Source organism: Mustela lutreola, chromosome 6 (genome assembly GCF_030435805.1).
Source record: "Mustela lutreola isolate mMusLut2 chromosome 6, mMusLut2.pri, whole genome shotgun sequence".
Classification (NCBI taxonomy): Eukaryota; Metazoa; Chordata; class Mammalia; order Carnivora; family Mustelidae; genus Mustela; species Mustela lutreola.
Window position 1 is genome coordinate 94,471,944 of NC_081295.1, and position 22,720 is coordinate 94,494,663.

General features: G+C 35.5%; 1 protein-coding gene across 2 annotated transcripts in view; it reads left to right on the forward strand.

The window, feature by feature from the left end:
- Positions 1-22,720, forward strand: part of CD2AP (CD2 associated protein) — a 135,665-nt gene that overhangs the window by 38,295 nt on the left and 74,650 nt on the right. The window contains exons 3-4 of one of the 2 annotated variants that reach the window (XM_059178196.1): positions 15,684-15,837; positions 21,470-21,570. In XM_059178196.1, coding sequence (XP_059034179.1) covers positions 15,684-15,837; positions 21,470-21,570 — 255 coding nt within the window. Of the gene's footprint in view, positions 1-15,683; positions 15,838-21,469; positions 21,571-22,720 lie in introns of those variants that run through there. The other variant, XM_059178197.1, reaches the window with a different exon arrangement.

The following is a 22,720-nucleotide window of genomic DNA, read 5'->3' on the forward strand; positions in this document are numbered from 1 at the left end:
AGGAAATATGTACATTAGACTGGTGAATAGAACAGAGTCACCCACTTAATTTTGGGAGTATTTTGGTCTCTTAGAAGATACTACCTCCTAAAATTTTAAAGAATGAGAAACATATATATACACAAAATAAGGGTAAAAATGATGGAGGGATGGAATATGACTATAAAGATGAAAATTTAAAAAAAAATCTAAAAAAGAGGTTGATAAGATAGGTTGGTTGAGAGACTAAAGAAAAAGAAAGTGGAGAGAATTTGCTCAGGCTGGAGACTAGAACAAAGCCCTGTGCTAGATTTAGGGTATATTCTCATCTATTAGAAGAAGTTATATCCCAGATTTCTTTAGAAGAAAAAAACCCTATGTGTATACAAGAAATAACGTTAGATACAATGAAGGATAAGATATTATTATAATAATGAACGTTCAAAAATTTTTTTTATGAAAGGTATTGTTAAGATCAACTAGTTAAAAAACTAGAGGAAAGAAAAATTTTTAAAAATTTAGCATAAGAAAAAAGTAACATTAAAAAAAATTAACTTTGCAAGACTAAAGAATCATGGGGAGAAAGCCATGAATTCCATTCTTTGCTTTCTCCTCCTCTGGAATTTTGCTGTTCTCCTTGGTAAGTCAGCTTGGTCCTGGCTGGATTTCTTGTTGATCTTCTGGGGGAGGGGCCTGTTGTAGTGATTCTCAAGTGTCTTTGCGGGAGGCCGAATTGCACTGCCCTTACCAGGAGCTGGGCCATGTAATCCGCTTGGGTTTGCTTTTGGGAGCTTTTGTTCCCTGAACATTTTCGATAGAGTTATGGAGGATGGGAGTGAAAAATGTCGGCCTCCCAGTATCTGGCCTGGAGGAGCCAAGAGATTGGGGCCCCACTCCTCAGTGCGCCATCCGTAAAAGCGGTCAGTCACTCCTGTCTCCCTGGCCTCCGGCCACACTCCAAGCTCACCCAGCCTGTGATTAAGCATCTCTGTTTCTGGCACACAGCCCTGCCTGGAGTCTCCAAACCCCACAGATCCCTACATTCTTCCAGGGGCGTCTCCCTGATCTTGTGGGGTCCCTGGTCAAAGAGCAGTGGCTTGACTGTGCCACGGATCATAGTTTAAGGTAACCACGTGTTGAGAGCTCACTCCCTGGCTCCGTCTCTGTAGCCAGTTTTCCCGCTCTAATACCTACGAACTCTGCAACACTCAGCTGTCTCGCTCTTTCTGTGACCCCAGAGGACCTGACACCACTCTGTCCCCACATGGGCTTCATCCCATCTTAGCCTCTGGAGCAATGTCCCTCAGTGGAGCAGACTTTTAAAAGTTCTGATTTTGTGCTCCGTTGCTCTACCACTTGCTGGGAGCCACAGGGAGCCTCCCCCTGTGGTCTGTTTTCCCATCACTTCGGATTCACTTCTCCACAGGTCCTACCTTTCAGAAAGTGGTTGATTTTCTGTTTCTAGAATTGCTGCTTCTCTTCTCTTTGATTTCCTGTTGGATTTGTAGGTGTTTGGAATGGTTTGATAAACTATCTAGCTGATCTCCTGCAGCCTGATGTCATCTCAGCTTGTTACTTCTCCACCATCTTGATTCCTCTGGTTTGTATGAGTTTCTTTTCCCCCCAGAAGGTCAGATGTTTAGGAATGTACATGTAATTTCATAGTAGAGATTGCACAGTCCTATAATATTCCATTCTGGGTCTTTATCACATTTTATGAGGTAAAATAGGACCATTTTTTATTTTATAGCTATTGAAAACAATGCCAAATACCCTTTGGTAGGTTATATACATAGTTGAGAATTTGCTGCATCTAGGTTCTGCATATATTCAGCTGTATTAGAGTATTAGACATTGGCTGATTTCTCAATAATTACACCAATTTATAAATTCCTACCAGTACTATAAAAGAATTTCTTTCTTCCATTTCTTATAAACATTTGATACTATCAGATTTTCTTTTTTCTAATACAGATCTATAATATCCACTTTTCTGTGTTTCATTTTTGTCATTACGAGAGAAGTTATGCATCTTTTCACATTTATTGGTCATTTAAATTTCTTTTCTTGTGTCTTGCTTGTGTTCTTATATTTATGTCCATTTTTATTGTGTTCTTTCTTATTCTCATTGTAGTACTTCTTATTGCGAATACTATGAATTCTGTATTTTGACTGCTAGTCCATTGTCTTCCTTCTGTTTATGTGTCTTTTCTCTTTAATAAGTGCTCTTTGTGGCTTGTCTAAGTATAACTTGGGAGCAGGGAGATTTTAAAGATAATCTGTTCATTAGTTTTAAGTTTTGATTTTTCAGTGTAAGTCTTTTATCAATCTCGATTTACTTTTGGTACAGGTGTGATTTAGGCAGTAATTAAATTTTTTCCACATTAAAAAAATACTGAAGAGTACTCTTTCCTCATAGGTTTCTAATGTTTGAGAATTGAGACAAAATTGGGAAGAAGTTTGTGACTTGTTGATATTTGGCACTTTGGGTCTTTGTAATTGAGATGAAACAAAGTAAACACTCCTGCATTAAACAAATGCTTAGTGATTGTCTGAAGTATTTTGGGGTGTGGTGAGAAGAGTTTCCACAACTTAATTTATTGTGGGGGGATAACAGCATGAAAACAGAAGGATAAATTGCAGTGCCTTTTTGGCTGAATGTCAGGTATGTGGTAAAGATGATGGGTCCTAAAGGATCTTGGGAAAATTTTTCAGAAAAGATGTTGAAAGTAACATTTGACTTGGCCTTTAAAGATAGGAAGTTTGATGTATAATTTGTGTGCTCTGTGTCTGGCAAAGGTGCAAAGTGTTTTGTGGTAAAAATAATGGACTACTTTGGTTGAATGAAAGTTTTCTATGGGGTGGTTGTGTATAATGGGATTTAAGACCAAAAGTATGTATTAATGCCAGTGGTACGATGCATTTTGAGTATCCTGTAAAGGTATTAAGTCTATTTAAAATGTATTAGGGAAATCAGAGTTATTAGAGACAGGAGAGGGAAGATAGAATGTTTTAATGGATTAATCTTAGTGCTAAGGAAAGGTTTTATAAAAGAGGAGAGAGTTGAGGCTATAAAGTATAGTAATGGAGATCAGAGCTGTACAATGAGAATGGAAGCAATGGGATAGTTAATAAGCACAATACCTTTTATTTGTGTTAAGACTCAGCAGGTTCCCATACATTTTCTTACTTTATTCTGACATCTTTGAAAGTTAGGATAAATTTGTCATTTACGGCCAGAGTCATGGTGGTAGTAGTTGGTGTACTAAGGACTTGGTAGTTGGTAGCTCTGTGATAGGCAAATGTCAGCCTGTTTTTACATAAGAAATATATTTTATATAGTATATGCTGGTTATTGGAGAAATGTGATCATTTTTTAACATTCTGTAGTTTTAAGACTCTAAAGACAAAGTCGAATGATTCTTAGACATTGAAATTCTCCAGTAGCATCAGCATAATTGAAAGATGTTAGAATTACAATATTAAATGCCTTTCGTAACTTTCAGAATTGACCATTGAAGAAAATTCAGACTGCTTCCTCAAAATGCAATTTTATGAAAACAAATCCACCCCCCCCAAAGACTAAACTTGAGATTTGATGTGAGGGTGTTGCAAGGACCAGAGATGGAATAGGAACATGCAGAAGACATATAAATAATGAGATATTTGGAAAACGAAGCAGGACTTGCAATGCTCATGTAAAATTGTCTGTAGGTAACTTTGTAAAATGGAATCAGTTTTATTCATGTTTTTTATTACCCCTATCCCTAGAAATGATGCTGAAAACAAGGTTTAATAAGGAAAGTAGAAGGCCCAATGTATCAGTAAGAATAGGATAGCTTACACCATAGTAACAACATTTAAAATCTCAGGGGTGGCATAACACAATACATGCTTTTGTACAAAGTTTCATGTAGTCCAAGTAGTGAGTTATGTTAAATATAAGTAAAATAAGAGCTTTCTTTATTACAAGTAAGATTAACAACTTTAGCCCCTAGTAAGGGATACTTCTCTGTAAGCTGTCTTTGAAGCTTGTAGTTTTCATCAACCACATGTCTCTTCTTGGAGTCAAAGCAGGATTTTCAGTTCTTTTTAATAATGGTACTCTTTAGTATCCCTGATAAGAAACCAGATTTTCAGGTCTCCTGGCTGGCTCAGTGGGTTAAGAGGCTGACTCTTGGTTTCGGTACAGGTCATGATCCTGAGATTGAGTCCCACTTTGGGCTCCCTGCTCTGTGGGGAGTCAGCTTGAGATTCTCTCCCTCTACCTGCTCCTTCTTCCACTTGTGGGCTTGTGCCTGCTCTCGTTCTCTCTCTGTCTCTGAAATAAATACATCTTAAAAAAAAAAAGGAAAAAGAAACCAGATTTCCCAGGCACTTTTTATTGAGCTATGTTTTAGTAAAATCCGTGGCAATACTGTGTCAGATCCTCCCCATACCGTGCCTCTCCATTGTTTTATTCTTTACTGTTCGCCATTTATTCATTTGTTCAAATACTTACTGAGGTTCTTTACAGGACTCTTACAGTCCTGGTTACAGTCCTGTGTTAGGACTTTTTATAGATGCTAGGGACACAATGGTGTATAAAACAGGTAAATTCCCTTCTCTTGATGAGTTTATTTTCTAATGGTGGGAGGAGACAAACATGAAAAAATGGATGAATAATTTTGGTAGTCATGAGTGCTTTGGGGAAAAAAATGAGTTGTGGGAGATCAAAAATGGCATTTAATACTTTAATTCAGGTGTTCTAGGGTAGTATCTCTGAGGTGGTTTGGCCAGAAAAACCCAGAAGGGTGCAGAGTAGGTAAGGAATACATTCCCTTTGAGAAGGATCTTGAAATTAGAGGAAAGTAGACTTAATGTGATAGTTGTGGTTGCCAACTGCTCTACTAGAGCTATGTTAAGAAGATAGCTTGGCATTATGAAAGAAACATGGCCTTTGGAGTCAGGATATAAGACCTCTATTTGACTTCTCATCTCCTATTCCCCCATACCCACACACATGCTTGCTGGGTGTTCTTCCTTGAAGATCTTTTACTCTAGAGTATGAATCTTCAGTGTGAATGTGGGAATCCCACTTGTAGGTAGATACATTATGGATTTATTATTTTATCCTGTTACTTTATGGCTCAGGAGCTGCCCATCCATTTCATAAAGGGAAAATCAGAAAAGATCACCTAAATTGTTAATTTAGTCAACAGTTTTTTGTTTTTCCTGGTGCCTATTCTATACCAGATACTGTTAAATTAAAAATGTTAATAATAAAATAGGTAAGTAAGTTAGAACTTTTCTAGTTTTCTCTTTTAAAAAACTAGTAGTTTTTAGGTTTCTTTTCAAAGATTTCTTTATTTGAGAGAGTGAGAGCACGAGAGAGAGAGAAAACACTAGTGTGGGGCAAAGGGGGAGGAGAAGCAATCTCCTTGCGAGCAGAGCGCCTGACATGGGCTTAACCAACTGAGCCATCCAGGCACCCCAAAGCTAGTATTTTTTAAGGAAGGACAAAAATAAACAGGAAAGTAATTAAAATGAGAAAAAAAGGGGACAAGCAGTTAGCTTGATTAGCCTATTTCTCTAAACCAAATCTATAGTATTCATGGTGGCTGTGGTGGAGCAGATCAAGTCTTTTAAAAGTGGACCAGCTGTGTGTCAGAGGCTAGACAATAAAAAGGCTTTTAATGTGTTAGGATTTGTGTAAGATCTAGCTCCTTGTGGTAAAACTAATAGGTCATTTCTACTAGAACTGTGTCAAGAAGATAGCATGGCATTAGGAAAGGAACATGGCCTTTGGAGTCAGGATGTGTTCAGAAAAGTGATCTGAAGGAAATTAATTTTTTTTTTTGTTAAGTCATTTGGAATGGAAAAGGTAGTTTTAAGAAGATAAAGGGGCTCAGCTATAAAATGCCTTTGGAAAGTTTAGTTACTGAGAAAGGAGAGAATGCCGACATTCATCACGACTGGTTACTAAAAGCTGAGGATTTATGTTCACGTCCTGGTAGAAGTATTGGCAGTAAAAATATTTTTTAAAAATCTTAACATTGGTTGAGGACCCTGAATCTACATTTAAACTGTATTTTACTAGAGAGAACGTGTGCTGGCAAAAGAATGAGTTACCTCCAAGTCCAGTTCCCCAGTCTTCTCTGTTTGACACTCGGAGAGGGAGGAGCTCCTAATTACTGCTGAGTGGGGTAGGAGTTGAGGCTCACTAGTCCTCCATTGAATCCCCCTTGATGAAAGGCCTAGTGTGCCTTCTTAGTGCTGCCTTGTGGCCTCCACTGACAGAGAAGAGAAGGAGACTCATTCCCACCTGGTTGGTGGGAGAGTTTGGCTCTCCAGTTGGCCTTTTTGACACCACTCTGGTTGGAAAAAGGGGTAGTGGTAGTGAGTGAGTGGTCTGGTTACAGCCTGGTGAGGGCGAAAGTTCAGGCTCTCTGCTAGTTTGATTTTTTTCTCTCTCTGTATTATTTGACTACAGCAGATTGATTTCGGTCTTGGTAGGTAACTCTTTTCTTGGTCCTTCTGGAGAGAGCAGGCTTTTCTTAGAGGTTTTTTTTTTCTCTCTCCTCTCATGGGCAGTAACAGTTGCTGGTTTGGCAGTAATAGTTGGTGGTTTTTCCAGTACACAGTCTAGAACACTTGAGGCAAAAAGAAAACCCAATAGACCTACTAACCAGTTTCTAAGGAACCTGGGCTCTCTTGGCTTGTCCATCTTCTTTTTTCCACTTTTCAGAATATTTTTATGTTTGTTTTTAGTATGTAATGTCCATAATGTCCAGAGTTTTTAACTGTACTTAGCGGGAGGAATAAGGAAACAGTTTATCCATTCCATCTTTCCATGAGGGAAATCTAGATGGTGACGCATTTTTTTTACAGTTTTTATTTAATTTCAGTTAATTAACATACAGTGTTACATTAGTTTTGGATATACAGTATGTAATATAGTAGTTCCATATATGACCCTGTGCTCATCACCAGGCAAGTGCACTTCTTAATCTCCATGGCCTATTTCACCCATCTCCCCAAACCTCCTCCTCTCTGGTAACCATCAGATAGATGGGTATGTGTTTTAATAGATTGAAATGCTTATCTTTAAAAACTCATTATGTAGAAAGAATATCTCCTTTTAGAAATGGTGTAGTAATAGCTAACTTTTCTTGAGAAAAGCAGAGAAATATCAGTGAAATAAGATATTAAATTAACAAATACTTTTATTAGTTGTACTTACAGAATGTTAGCAGAACAGTGTTTGTGGATAAGGGATGATAATTTGTGAGCTTTGATATAGCTTTCTTGTGTGCTTTATACTGATTGTATTATAGGTTATTACGTGATGTTATGATATTTTTACTTTAAAAATAAGTGGGTATATACATAGAAGATGTCTCAGATGTTGGTAAATGAATTGCTTTCCCCCATTTTTTTAAATTTAAAATGAAAATTTTGATCCCTTTTGATGAGTTCTCAGAGCTTGATAAAGTGTTTGAGACTTTTGATGTAATTAAGGAACAAGAAAACAAAAGTCATTAACATTTAAGTATTTTTGAGAACTGGCAAGTGAATAAAAGTCATTTGAATATTTCTTTATTTTGACTTAAATTTCTAGCATTTTTTTCTCATTTAGAAAAAGAATAAATCACTGAATCTTTTCTTTTTTTAAAGATTTTTTTTTTCAAAATTCATAGAGAGGTAGAGAGTGTGAGCAAGCAGCAGCTGAGAGAGAGGGAGAAGCAGATTCCCTGCTGAGCAGGGAGCCCCCTACAGGACTTGATCCCAAACCCCTGAGATCCTGACCTGAGCATAAGGAGAGACTTAGCTGAGCCACACAGGTACCCCTCATTGAATGTGTTTTTTTTTTTTAATTGGGTAGTTTGACAACTTACCTTGCATTTAAGAATGTTTGTCATTTGGGGCACCTGGATGGCTCAGTGGGTTAAACCTCTGCCTTTGGCTCAGGTAATGATCTCAGGGTCCTGGGTTCGAGCCCTGCATTGGGCTCTCTGCTCAGTGGGGAGCCTGCTTCCTCTCTCTCTCTCTCTGCCTGCCTCTCCACCTACTTGAAATTGAAGTAAATAGTATCTTTAAAAAAAAAAAAAAAAGAATGTTTGTCATTTTATGTCTTTATTCCATGGGTTAAATGGTTAAGCAGAATTAAGGTTAAGTCTTTAAGTGTGTTTAAAAACTTTTTTTTAAGGAAAAATGGCAGTATTGGGAATAAGATGATGATCTGATGATGTATGTGGCTAGTTTGGAAGTATCTTATTGATAAGATACTGAGCTAAGGCAGATGCTTAGCGGACTTTTTTTTTAAGAGAGAGGTAGGGGGAACCAAGGGAGAGGGAGAGAGTTTTTGTTTTTAATGTTTACTTACCTGTTTATTTATTTTAGAGGGAGCCTATGTGTGAGTGAGGGAAGAAGGGGGTGGGAGAAGGCAATAGAATCTGAAGCAGATTCCCTGCTGAGTGAGGAGACCTGTGGGGCTAGATCCCACAGTGCTGAGATCATAATCTTAACTGAAATTAAGAATTTGTTTTTTAATGAAGGAAATGGCAACATTATTTTATCTTACCTTTATATTTTTGAATCCTTTATGAAACCTGTTTTTTAGGTAAACCTCAGTGATGTTTTCAAGTTTTAGGAGATGTATTGGTGACTTTAATAGAATAGTTCAGGAAGCTGGCTTTGCATCAGGGGAGAATTTGGTGTGTGATTTACTTTCATTATTTGGAACACATTCTATGAGGAGACAACTAGAAGAGAACTTGGAATTTATAGTAAAAACAGATAAAAACGTCAGAGTTGTATATACTTTGTTACATACTGTAAAACATTAAGTATACATACACACTGGTTAAGAGCAATTTTTTCTGTGACTTGGGATATTTTTTATAATATTCTGAATCCTATGTAGGCTGTATTCACTGTGTTAAAGAAATACCTAACCAAAGAGACACAGAATTTATACTCAGAAAACTATAAAGTACTCATGAAAGAAATTGAGGAAGACACAAAGAAATGGAAAAATGTTCCATGCTCCTGGATTGGAAGAATAAATATTGTGAAAATGTCTATGCTACCTAAAGCAATCTACACATTTAATGCAATTCCTATCAAAGTACCATCCATCTTTTTCAAAGAAATGGAACAAATAATGCTAAAATTTATATGGAACCAGAAAAGACCTCGAATAGCCAAAGGGATATTGAAAAAGAAAGCCAACGTTGGTGGCATCACAATTCCGGACTTCAAGCTCTATTACAAAGCTGTCATCATCAAGACAGCATGGTACTGGCACAAAAACAGACACATAGATCAATGGAACAGAATAGAGAGCCCAGAAATAGACCCTCAAATCTATGGTCAACTAATCTTCGACAAAGCAGGAAAGAATGTCCAATGGAAAAAAGACAGCCTTTTCAATAAATGGTGCTGGGAAAATTGGACAGCCACATGCAGAAAAATGAAATTGGACCATTTCCTTACACCACACACAAAAATAGACTCAAAATGGATGAAGGACCTCAATGTACGAAAGGAATCCATCAAAATCCTTGAGGAGAACACGGGCAGCAACCTCTTCGACCTCTGCCGCAGCAACATCTTCCTAGGAACAACGCAAAAGGCAAGGGAAGCAAGGGAAAAAATGAACTACTGGGATTTCATCAAGATCAAAAGCTTTTGTACAGCAAAGGAAACAGTTAACAAAATCAAAAGACAACTGACAGAATGGGAGAAGATATTTGCCAACGACATATCAGATAAAGGACTAGTGTCCAGAATCTATAAAGAACTTAGCAAACTCAACACCCAAAGAACAAATAATCCAATCAAGAAATGGGCAGAGGACATGAACAGACATTTCTGCAAAGAAGACATCCAGATGGCGAACAGACACATGAAAAAGTGCTCCATATCACTCGGCATCAGGGAAATACAAATCAAAACCACAATGAGATATCACCTCACACCAGTCAGAATGGCTAAAATCAACAAGTCAGGAAATGACAGATGCTGGCGAGGATGCGGAGAAAGGGGAACCCTCCTACACTGTTGGTGGGAATGCAAGCTGGTGCAGCCACTCTGGAAAACAGCATGGAGGTTCCTCAAAATGTTGAAAATAGAACTGCCCTATGACCCAGCAATTGCACTATTGGGTATTTACCCTAAAGATACAAATGTAGTGATCCAAAGGGGCACGTGCACCCGAATGTTTATAGCAGCAATGTCCACAATAGCCAAACTATGGAAAGAACCTAGATGTCCATCAACAGATGAATGGATCAAGAAGATGTGGTATATATACACAATGGAATACTATGCAGCCATCAAAAGAAATGAAATCTTGCCATTTGCAACAACATGGATGGAACTAGAGCGTATCATGCTTAGCGAAATAAGTCAAGCAGAGAAAGACAACTATCATATGATCTCCCTGATATGAGGAAGTGGTGATACAACATGGAGGCTTAAGTGGGTAGAAGAAGAATAAATGAAACAAGATGGGATTGGGAGGGAGACAATCCATAAGTGACTCTTAATCTCACAAAACAAACTGAGGGTTGCCGGGGGGAGGGGGTTTGGGAGAAGGGGTTGGGATTATGGACATTGGGGAGGGTATGTGATTTGGTGAGTGCTGTGAAGTGTGTAAACCTGGTGATTCACAGACCTGTACCCCTGGGGATAAAAATATATGTTTATAAAAAATTTAAAAAAAAAAAAAAAAAAAAAAAAAAAAAAAAAAAAAAAAAAAGAAATAGTTAAGTACAGGCAATGCTAGAAAAAGATATGAATCTTTTTTGAGTCACTGAAATAATACATGTTGAAACAAAATTCAAGGAATATAGAAGTGGCTATTGTGAAAAGTACATTTCTTTCATTATAACCCTTCTGCATTTAGGAATGTGGTAGATGTAGACTGTTATCTGTAGACAATCTTTTTAACTGAATTACTCTTATCCACTTCTCCTTTGTATCGTATATTTAAATCATAAATTTAAATTTAAGACATTATTGTATAAATCATGTTAATGTTTACCTGGGACTTAACTGGAAAGTTAAATTCTGATTTTTTCCTCTTAAGGAGTTAATAAATTTTCTTTCTGCTAAGGTATTTCAAATTGTAGAAATAATTAAAGCCTGAAACGTTTGAGAGCTAGAACCTGGGCTTCTGGGGTATCTCCTGATCTTGCTTTTTGGATTGACACTCATTGCCTGCTTGTTAATGTCATCTGTGGCCTCAAGGAGTCTAGCAGGTTTGGGAGAAGGATCTCCATGGAGGTCTGATGTCCTAAAATCCCTTCATCCTAGAACTGCAAGCAAAAATAACATTTTTAAATCCATGTAACTAGTGTGAAAAATATGACCACTATAAATTATTGGGGGTGTTTTCAATCAGTGTAGTATACCTGAGTTCTTTATTGAGTGTTTTTCCAACTCTACTTCACTTGGCTCTCAGTAACGTTCTTGTGATGGAAAAAGAGAAAGGAGTAGGATTCCACTGACAATGAAAGTACATAACTTTTTCTTTCTCTCTTCTTACTTTTGCCTTTTCCAGTGGGGGAGGGGCAATTGGAATAGGAAGGCCCTTTGTCCAAGTTGGAGACACAGCAGTTATGTGGAAAGTAGCATATTTTGGGGGAGAGAATAAATTTAGAGGCTTTCAAAATAGTCCTGTTATATCTGTTACTCATGATTTTGATATCTTGGCACTGAGAAAGTATATACTGATTTCATATTAAAGAGATTTTCTCTTATTGGCCCTTTCACTTTGGACTTTAAAGTTGTTTTGCTACTATCTGATTTAATTTAGACATAAAAATGAAAATCTATGACTTGAGATAGATGATTCCTTATGTACTACTACTTACATTCTAAAAAACAAAGTAAAAACTTTAGCCATAGAGTAAACTTTAGGTATAGGGTAAACCATTTTTGTTAGGTTGAAAACCTCATTTTTCAAACATGGATCTAATGGATGCAGCCAAAGCTAGAACAGTGGACATACTAAATAAACATTTAATTCTGCTTACATTCTTACATCTTTAGTAATAGCACTTTTCCATTTTTTCTGATTAATGTTTCTGTAAAGTTGGCGGTACTAGTTTTACATAAAACTTTTGGAAGTCCCTAATGTTATATATTCAAAATATTAAGTGTATTCCTTAAATTTTAATTAGCATAAGAACTGTGACTCAGCTTAGAATTGACCTCTTTCATTTGAGAAACAAAAAAGACTCATTTGCCCTTTAATCTGGTTTTTATTATTCTTCGTGATGTTTATTTAATTCTGTGATAAATAGAAATTAATTGCTTTCTTTTTTCAGATTATGATCATGTACTGGCTATGATTAGATAACCAAATTATTATGAAGATATATTAAAACATGAAGAAGTGGTTTGTGAATTTTATTGATCATCTTTTAAGTTGTTTTTTGTTAGTGCAATCAGAGTTAAGTATCTCTGGTTACCTTACTAGATGAAGAATAACTATATTCTTTCCAGACTTTAGCTCCCCCTCTCCTTTGCTTATATTTCTTACCTTCCTCTAAATCGCCTTTTCTTTCTTTCTTTTTTTTTTTTTTAAAGATTTTATTTATTTATTTGACAGACAGAGTTCACAAGTAGGCAGAGAGGCAGGCAGAGAGAGGAGGAAGCAGGCTCCCCGCCAAGCAGAGAGCCGATGTAGGGGATTCGATCCCAGGACCCCGAGATCATGACCTGAGCGGAAGGCAGAGGCTTAACCTACGGAGCCACCCAGGTGCCCCTCTAAATCGCCTGTTCTATGAAACAAATTAGTGTAGTTGCATTCTTATTTATAGAGATTATCTACAGTCTTTTTCTTGGCCAATTTTGCATTGATATTACCTATTTTGTAGGAGGTTTTTCTCATTTGTAGGACGAAATTCAAAGTTTATCTCAGTTAGTTAGTCAGTACACGATACTTTCCAAATGAGGATTCTTTTTTTAACTGTATTTCCTGGTGCAAAGGAAGTGACGTTAGTAGAAAGTAGATACTACTATGTTAATAGTTTTATTTACTGACTGTTTAGGTAAAAGGAAGTGAGGGCAGAAGGAGGAAGAAACTCTGGACATCTAAGTAACACTTCATAGGAGTCTATCAGATTTGCTGTTGAAGATGATAGCCAAGGAGTAATTTTTTTTCTTTTTTTAAAAAAAATTTTATTAACATGTAATGTATTATTAGCCCCAGGGTTATAGGTCTGTGAATTGTCAGGCTTACACACGCCAAGGAATAATTTGGAGGCACTGTGAGGCCAGGAATTAGGGAAAAATTAGGTTCGTGAGTGAGTGAATGTGTGTATCTGGTAGTGGTAGATTGTGGGAGGAAGAGGTTCCAAGAAGAGGAGGTGGAGCTCAAAGCAAACTTTATTTGTAGTTTTACTTAGAGCTTTGGTACTAGTGATTAAACATCTTACTTGGCACTATGTATTTGGGAGGTTGTAAACCTGAGTCTTCTCTGTTCAGTGTAGACTGTATATTTCTAATTCGCATTCTCCCTTTTCTTTTATGTTTTGTGCCCTCAGAAGATTTATTATATTTTCTCTGAGAATACTTAAGTATTAAAGTGTTTCTAGGTTTTGAGCAATATGTTATAAGTTTTTCATCTTGTTTTGTTTTGTTTTTAGAAACAAGAAGCATTGTGTCAATATATCATAGTTATTCATATGGTAAATTTTTTATTAAAAGATAACACAAATATCTTAAGTTATATAGCCAATTAACAGGATAGAATCAAGATTTATACCCAGGTCTTCTGTCTCCTGAGCCTGTACTTTTAATCATATTTGGTCAAATTGGAATTACTTTCCTAGAGGAACAAAATTTGAATGTCAGGCCACGTTCTTGGTCCTTGTATTAGAAAACAGTAGCTCTCAGAGATAGGACTTTTAGTTTTTTAAAATGTAGACAGCTCATGAGACAGTAAGAAGAATTCAAAATGAATACTTTTTAGCATGTTGAAGTTGTGAGTACTGTTCTTTATGAAGATTTTATACTTCTATTAGTTTGAAAAATACTTAGTGCAATTCGAAAACAGATTTTCCTATGTTGATATCTTATGTATTGATAGCAAATTGGCATATTTTTCCTTAAGTGCATTACCAGTAAAAATGAAGCAGCCCATTTTGTGAAATAGTTTGTATTTTCCATGATTTATACTTTAATGACTTTTCACAATTCTTGACCAATGTAATAATTTTCCCAATATGAAAAACGTTTTTTTCTCATTGTAAGATGATATGCATTGTTAAAAACAAACATGAAACAATTCTGAACAGTATAGAGAAGTTAAAATTGTTTGAAATCTTAATTTTTTGAAATCTTACCAGCTAGAGAGTAACAACTGGTTAACCTTGTAGTAGATATAAACACCTAGAGTTACAAATTCTTTGTTAACTTTGTATGTGAAAAACATTTTCTGGTTAGTGTTTGCCTTTCTAATGGTTACTTTTAATGAACAGAAATTTTTAAATTGTCAAATGCGTGAGGTAGGAATCCCGTTTTCTCCCAACTCCTTAAATATGGAACATTAGTTTTATGATTATCATGTTTGTCTTTGCTTTTCATTAAGTCATGCTTTTCTGTTTATGGACTATTTTGCTTCATTTATTGGTATGTCTGTTTTTATGCCAGTACTGCAGTAATTTATAGTATCATATAGTTTTTCTTTATATCTTATTAAAAAGAAAAGCCTCCTCACTTTGTTTTCTCTGAAGTATTCTGGCTGTTCTTGGCATTTTGTTCTATACAAATTTAAAACCAGTTTATTGCTCTCCCAAATCTGTGGCACAGCTATTAGAATTTTAGTGCATCATTCTGTCAATTTTAGGGAGGATTGATATCCTTATAATAATTGAGCTTTTAATCACTGAACATGGTATGACTTCCCATTTGTCTTCTATTAATTTCATACTTCTTTTCGTAAATTTTTTTTTTTTTAAGATTTTGTTATTAGGGCACCTGGGTGGCTCAGTGGGTTAAGCCTCTGCCTTTGACTCAAGTCATGATCTCAGGGTCCTGGGACCAAGCCCCGCATCGGGCTCTCTGCTCAGCAGGGAGCCTGCTTCCCCCTCTCTCTCTGCCTCTCTGCCTACTTGTGGTCTCTGTCTGTCAAATAAATAAATAAAATCTTAAGAAAAAAAAAGATTTTATTTATTTGTTTGGCAGAGATCACAAGTAGGCAGAGAGAGGGGGGGGGAAGCATGTTCCCCACTAAGCAGAGAGCTCAACATGGGGCTCAATCCCAGGACCCTGGGATCATGATCTGAGCTGAAGGCAGAGGCTTTAACCCACTGGGCCACCCAGGTGCCCCTCTGTTGGAGATTTTATGGCCAAAAAATTCTAAAATATTTTGCTGTTTGGCCCTTTATAGAAAAAGTTTGCCCACCCTGATTTAGAATTATTGTTTGTTTCATTATTTATATATCTCGGAGTTTCTTTGTATCTTGGGGTGAAGGGGGTGTTTCAGGCTATCTTTCTTTAATTGTGTCTGCAGCTCTGGTAAGACTTAAATTCATGAGTCACTGTTACCAAAGTGTGTTGCATTCTTTAGGTATGTGTGGGCAGAGAAAAATTTGATGTCATGTTTTATATAATAATAACTATACCTGCTTTTTGGTATTTTACATTTGAAGATTTAATTTAATAAAATACAGCTTAATTTGCTTATTTGCTCATTTCCTCTTTTATAGGAAATTAAGAGAGAGACAGAATCTAAGGACGACAGTTTGCCCATTAAACGGGAAAGACATGGGAATGTGGCAAGTCTTGTACAACGAATTAGCACCTATGGACTTCCAGCTGGAGGAATTCAACCACATCCACAAACCAAAAACATGAAGAAGAGTATGTAAATAACTTCTTTTTTGTTTAAATACAAAAAAGGATGTTTTATAACTATTCATAAGCTAACTTTCCTTACGGTAGAAACTTCCTACATATTCATGTGTTACTAGTTATTGGCCCTTGTAGTCATTCTTCATACAATAATTGAGCATGACCTGCTGACAATTATTTATAGGAATTAGAAATTAAAATACGAGGCTTTGTTTTTCTCTTAGCTGTATAATTTCTGTTGAATAGTTGATTCTTTGCCTTAAATTTATTTTAAAATCATTTATATCATAAATAAAATTTATTTTATGCCAAGATGCCTACTCATCTTTAAGTAGTATATAGATGTGTGCATTTTGATAGTATGTTTTCTTCATTGTTTAGACCTCTGAACATAGATGATCAGTTTCCCAAGGTGATTGGCCCAGCAGAGTCCTTTTGGGTATTTAGTACTTTATAAACATGGTAGAACATTTTAGCATAGAGGGAGAGCACCACATTTGAAATCAGACATGAGTTTGAATCCATCTTATGACCTTAGATCATTTAATCTCTTGAGTTTTATTTTGCTGCTGGTGAGAAAGTGCTCAGAAAGACACATGGCATTGCTGTCTTTCAAAAAGCTTGAACATTAAACATGTACAAAATACAGCATTTATGGAAGCAGATTGTATTTTAACATAGTAAGACCTGAAGCCTGTTGAGACATTGAATACTGATAACTGTGATTAATTTTAGTTAATAAGTAGCTTATGAGTATTTAACCACATTTATCTTAGATCAGTCTCTTTGATATTTCAGTCTGTAAATCCCTTGTGGTACCAAGTAGTCTGTAGTAAAGAAATTAGGTTTATACACATTTTACAAATATAAGACTATTTATGATTTTTATAGAGTCTCCTTATATCTTGCTACTTCTGTGCTACTGTCTGTCAAGTTTGAGGGAAACCTTCACTTTCTGGGTTCTGTCATCCTTTGATTATTTTCATAAGATGAAAACAGATTTTCATAAAAATCAAAAAAATTTCGTGACAGTAATGCAGACCAATTAAAGGATTCTCTGTTGTTTCCCAGTAAATGCATTGTACAGGCAATATTTAGATATTACCCATACTGCTTTCAGACTACTGCCTGAAGGCGAACAGTTTCAGTAGTTTTAATTGTTCTGGACTCTCAGATTCTTTTAGAGACTGGGGGACAGATTCCTGAGAGTATTCCATATCCTACAGGTGAACCTCTGTATGGGAATTTGTGCATAGGGGAATTTTTAGGCCCCCTGGAGAGTTATCTATGACCTCTGTCTATTTTAAAATCCATTTACCACTTTCTTTAGTTTTACTGAGCTATAAAGGGACAGTTTTCTTAAGTCAAGACCAGACAAAGGACTTCAGTGTTATGATTATTTTATTCATTTTGTCTCCTAATAGGAAACAACACTATTAAATTTTACCTTCATAATTCTTTTTCTTGTAAAAGGAAAAACCATTATGTAGTGGTGCCAGGAGGCTTAGACTTTTTCCTGAGGATCCTCCATAACTTGTTTTTAAGTGCATGTGCTGCAAAGACTAAATTGGTCATTTGGAGCTAGCTAACATGTAAAACAGGATGCAGGTTGTTTTTGCTTTCAGACTGATTTTCCAGGAAAAGCAAGCTAATTTTTTTTAATATGACTTTTTTTGTTATTGTTTGTACCATATCCTTAATTCACAAAATAGACCAGCTATTCAAAAGGTGGTATATTGTAATATTAAATAATAGTGGATAGTACTATCCAGTATTATTAATACTTAATAAAAACTGTTTTAAAAATTGATAATACAGTCACTGCAGTGTGAATGTTCACTAATCTCTGTATGCCAAGACAAGTGAATCTGCGTGTGTATTGAATTTTATTTAAGCAACTTAAAGAGAGTTTCAGCTACATACTATGGTATGGAAACTAGGCATGTTAGCTGTTTTTCTCTAGTCTCCCAAGCGAAAAAAAGTGTTGGCTTTTTCATGAAGTCTAGTCATAAAGCCATTGAAACTTTGCTTTTGTGTGTAAGTTAACCATAATACCTGTGTTAAAACAAACAGGTATTTTTTAAGAATGAGCACAGAATAATGTTTTCCAGGACTATTACTATAAGTTGCTAAAGTTATAGAAGAGAAAAAATTGCACATCTCATAGCAAAAACTGGTGTGATCACATTGCTGCTGAGACCCTTATAAAATCAGGAACAGAGATAATGTTGTAGAGTAAAATTACTCTAGAGTAAAATTACTTACAGAATAAATAATTGACATCTTCCAGCAGCCCAATTCTGGATTTCATTCAGTGTGGAATATTAGTAGATACTTCAACTTTGCATTTGGAAAAAATTGATGCCAGATTTGAATCTACTCTTACTAAGCTGGAGGGAAGACATCAGTTCTTGTAACTTTGTATTTCTTATTAGTGGAAACTCTCACAGAAGTTGTTTTTATCTAGTTAATAATTATGTTGAATGTAAAAAATACATTGAAATTGATACTGATAGGTCACTAGTAGTAGTTGCTACAGAATTGATGTTGCTGCATGAAAAATTAGTTGACCAGAATGCCCAGTCTTTAGTGTTTCATTTCTAGAAAACAGTTGTTAGCAAATAGTATGCCTGCTGGTTTTGAGTCAGTGCTAAAGAAAATAGTGAAAATTCAGAATACTGTCAAAATATGGTCACATACATTTTTACAGCATACTTTAAAAAAAAATAAGGGCCTATTAGCTCAGGCTCTGTCTGCTCTCTGATAATAAAATATTTTGACTTAAAAGGGGAAAAAGACTCTGAACTGACTCCTACAGCTGCAGCTTCTCAAATGAATGGGGTAGGGTATTCTAACTTTCTGTTTTCTATCTTACAGAAAAGTTGAAGGAATAATTGTGCAGTGAATATTTTAAATGCTTTCAGTTTGTTGTTAGTGTTTTTCATGTTGTCTTTATATCTGTGTGTGTGTGTGTGTGTGTGTGTGTATATATGATAATATCTTCTAAGATTTTGATTGTTTTAATCAAACAGTATATCAGCAGTATAGCTAGAATCTTTGAAAGCATGAATCTTTCAGTTAATGGTCTAAGCAGTATGAGATTTTTTTATTGCTGAGTGTAAGAAAAAATTTAAGAATGATTCAAATTTATAGCAGTGACTCTGTTTTTAGCATTTGATTATTTTCTTTGCTTACTGGAGAAAGAAATTGACCAAAAAATCTTGACATTAGGGATGCCTGGGTGGCTCAGTCAGTTGGGCGGCTGCCTTCGGCTCAAGTCATGATCCCAGTGTCCTGGGGTCGAGTCCCACATCGGGCTCCTTGCTCAGCAGGGAGCTTGCTTCTCCCTTTGCCTCTGCCTGTGTTCATTCTCTCTGATAAATTTAAAAAAAAAAATCTTGACATTAGAAAAATTTAAATGCTGCAGTAAAACATGAAGATGTAATTTCTGGAACTGAATGGAACCAGAATGGATCATGAATCCTTTTGCTGCTGTTTTTGAAATTTTAGCATTCATCTTCCCAACTTCGGAATGTGGTATAGTCTTGGGGAAATTGAAAATCATAATCTTAAATGAGAATTGGTTCTGTAATTTAAGGGTTTTTTTTGTTTTTGTTTTTGTTTTTTAATCTGAATATTTAGGTCTGGTTTTCAGAACCATGAAAATATTTGCTATCCTTGATGGACCTCCATTTGAAAACTTAGGATTTTCTGTTTTAGTAGGAAAAATAGGAGGTAACTTAACTGAGTCTACAATTTTACAGAATTTGTTTTTTTTTCCAAAAAATACAAAATATTTTTTAACAGTTTTTTTAAAAGTTTTCAACATTAATATGCTGAATGCTTTAATATCTGTGAATTTGAAAACCATTAGAACAGTGTTAATGTGGGCAATCAGATCTCCCAAATAAAACTGGGTATGGATTATGATTAAAAACTTGTCAGTCTAATGGGAAGACATCAAGTTACTATAAAACAGGGGTGATAGTAATACGTCATAGGTTTTTAGAGGTATCAACACATCAAGTAAATATTAGAAGAAGTGCTCAATAAATGTAATTATTATTAGTGTTTATACTATTACGAACCATATTAGAAATGTATAAAGTATGTAGCTATGATGAAAATAAAGGGGCAGTTTTGTAGTGGGTTGTCAAGTGAGGTATATCCTAAGCCTTTCTTAGGTAAGACATCTCATTCACATGAAGATTAGGGATTATGACATTATGGATAGAATTGCTGCCTTTGGAAGAAGACCCATGGAGACTAGCAGGTACATGGTATTTACAGGTAGTGAAGGATTTGGCAGACACTTAACCGTCTGAGCCACCCAGCTGCCCCCAAAACAGTATATTTAAATCTTAGAAAGAAAGACTTAGAAAGAATAGGGTTTGTCATTTTCAAGCAATTAGAAATCAGTGTAATTATATCAGTGAGTACAAGATTGAGAATCATCTAGGGAATCTTAAACTGTAGATTCTAATGCAGCCTGCTACTGTAACAAAATACTCCAGACTAGATGGGTTAAACAACAGAAATGTATTTTCTCAAGTTCTAGAGGTTAGAATTCTATAATCAAGGTGCTATCAGAGTAGGATTCTGGTGAGGCCTCTTCCAGACTTGCAGGTAGCTGCCTTTACCCCGTATCCTCACATGGCCTTTGTTTGTGTATTATGCCCACATGCACATGTGCACAATTAATTGTGAGTGGGGATTAGGGCTCCACTTTTATGATGTTAGTCAACTGTGAATATGTCCCCAAAGGCCCTACCTTGCAGTATAGTCAAGGACACAATTCAATTTAAAGCAGGTTGGTCCAAGGTGGAGTCTGAGATACTGCATTTCTCTGAAGTTTGACATGATACTCTTGCTGCTGGTCTGAAGAATGTACTTTGAATAGCAAGAAGTTATCCTTGAATCAGTTATACCTAATCATCTACCCATAGCTGCTTTAATGATTTGGTTTTAAAGGTGGGAGTGAATCTGAGTTATCAACTCAAGAGTTTGAAAGAAGTTATAACCACAAGCCTGTGTGGTTATAAATGATTGTCACTTACCTGAATAAGTGAAACTTGTTTGAAAACTTAAAATTGTTGTCTTTAACTAGGTGAGTTTGGTTTTTATCTGTCAGAAAATAGAACTCTTGAAGAATATAAGATGTATTTTGGATTTGTTCATTTTGTGTCTTTTCAACACAGACACTCTTACAATAGTGCATTTTGAGTATTTCCAGACTTTGATCAGGAGGTAGTCTGAAGATTACTGGCTTGGAAGACTTGTCTGTGAAAAAATTTTTTGTGCCAACAGTTTCTTCTATTGTTTATATTTTTAATCTCAAAATTGGCATTTGATATTTTACTTTGGCCTAAGTGGTGGTATTAGATGTATAAATAGATTTCATGGCTGGGAACCTTGTACCTTACTTGTATTTGGTTTGAATATATTTTGGCACGTATAATATGGGGCAAGGTGAAAAGCCGACCAGAACTGATTGTGGTTAGCTGCTTAGAATGCTTACATGTTCTGTTTTTATTCGTATATATGAATTAAGTGGCAATAAATATAGTGTGTAAAAAAAGGTACTATTGTTTGTTTTAATGGTCTTTGTTAACCTTATTTTTTACTATGTTATTTCTTTCAGAGACCAAGAAGCGTCAATGTAAAGTTCTCTTTGAGTACATTCCACAAAATGAGGATGAACTGGAGCTGAAAGTGGGGGATATTATTGATATTAGTGAAGAGGTAAGGAAAACACGTTCTAGAGATAAAGTAGCAATTGGAATTGATGCTCTGGGTATTAGAAAACTGCTTTGTAAGAATATTAATTTTTCATTTGACTTTTATTGTCAGTTTCATTGTATTTTATAAAGATTTTAAGATGCAGGTTTTAAAACGGATCTTTAGTGTCTTAATATAAGGTTGTCTTATCTGTTGGAATAAAGCTTTACTCAGCTTACTACACCTGATATTTGTGTACTATATATGTGTTAACTTTAGGAATAAAAATTTTTAAGCTAAAGATTAATCTAAGTAGCTAAGAATAAAAATAAACATTTTTAATTCTGAATTCACTTTAGGCCCAGAACAGTAAAAGAGAAGCAATTGTACCTTCTGCATAGCAAAGGGATACAAAAACAGAATCTTTTTGAAAGCTTTGCCTTATTTGAATTGTCACATTCAAATGTGAACCAAAATACACTTTTCCTACATTTTAATATCTTAGAATGAGATTATAAAATACGGTAGATAAAATTTTTCATATCTCTTCTTTTACTATTAAAAGAATATTAAAATTTTTATTTGACAGCCAAAGATCCCATTTTCAAAGTATATATTTTGATATCAGATACAGTTATAGGGATTGATTTTATGTCATAACATCATGTAATATAATTCATAACTTAATGCTCATATTAAATTCCAATGTATATATATGAGACAATTCTGTTTTATTTCCACTGAGGTACAGTAATAATAGTTAATGTTTATTGAGGCTGTGTGTCTGAAGCATTATGCTAAGTGTTTCACATTTATTATTTTCTTTAAATTTTTTAACAACCTAAGGAGACAGGAATTTTTATATCCATTTTATATATGAAGAGATGGCGTCATGGAAGATAAGTGATTGGCTGTTCTAGTTACTGTTGCTGCATAACATTATGACCCAAATTTTACTAGGTTCATGGGTTGCGTGAGTCAAGAATTCAGATAGGGCACGGTTGGATGGCTTGTGCCTCTGTTCCGTGATGTCTGGAGATCTCAACTGGAAAGATGCAGTTTGGGTGCTGCTGGAATCATGGGAAAGCTCCTTTACCAACATGATTGGGTACCTACAAGGCTCGAAGACTACCTGTGGATTCCTACTAGGTAGCCTCTCCATTTGACTTCACTT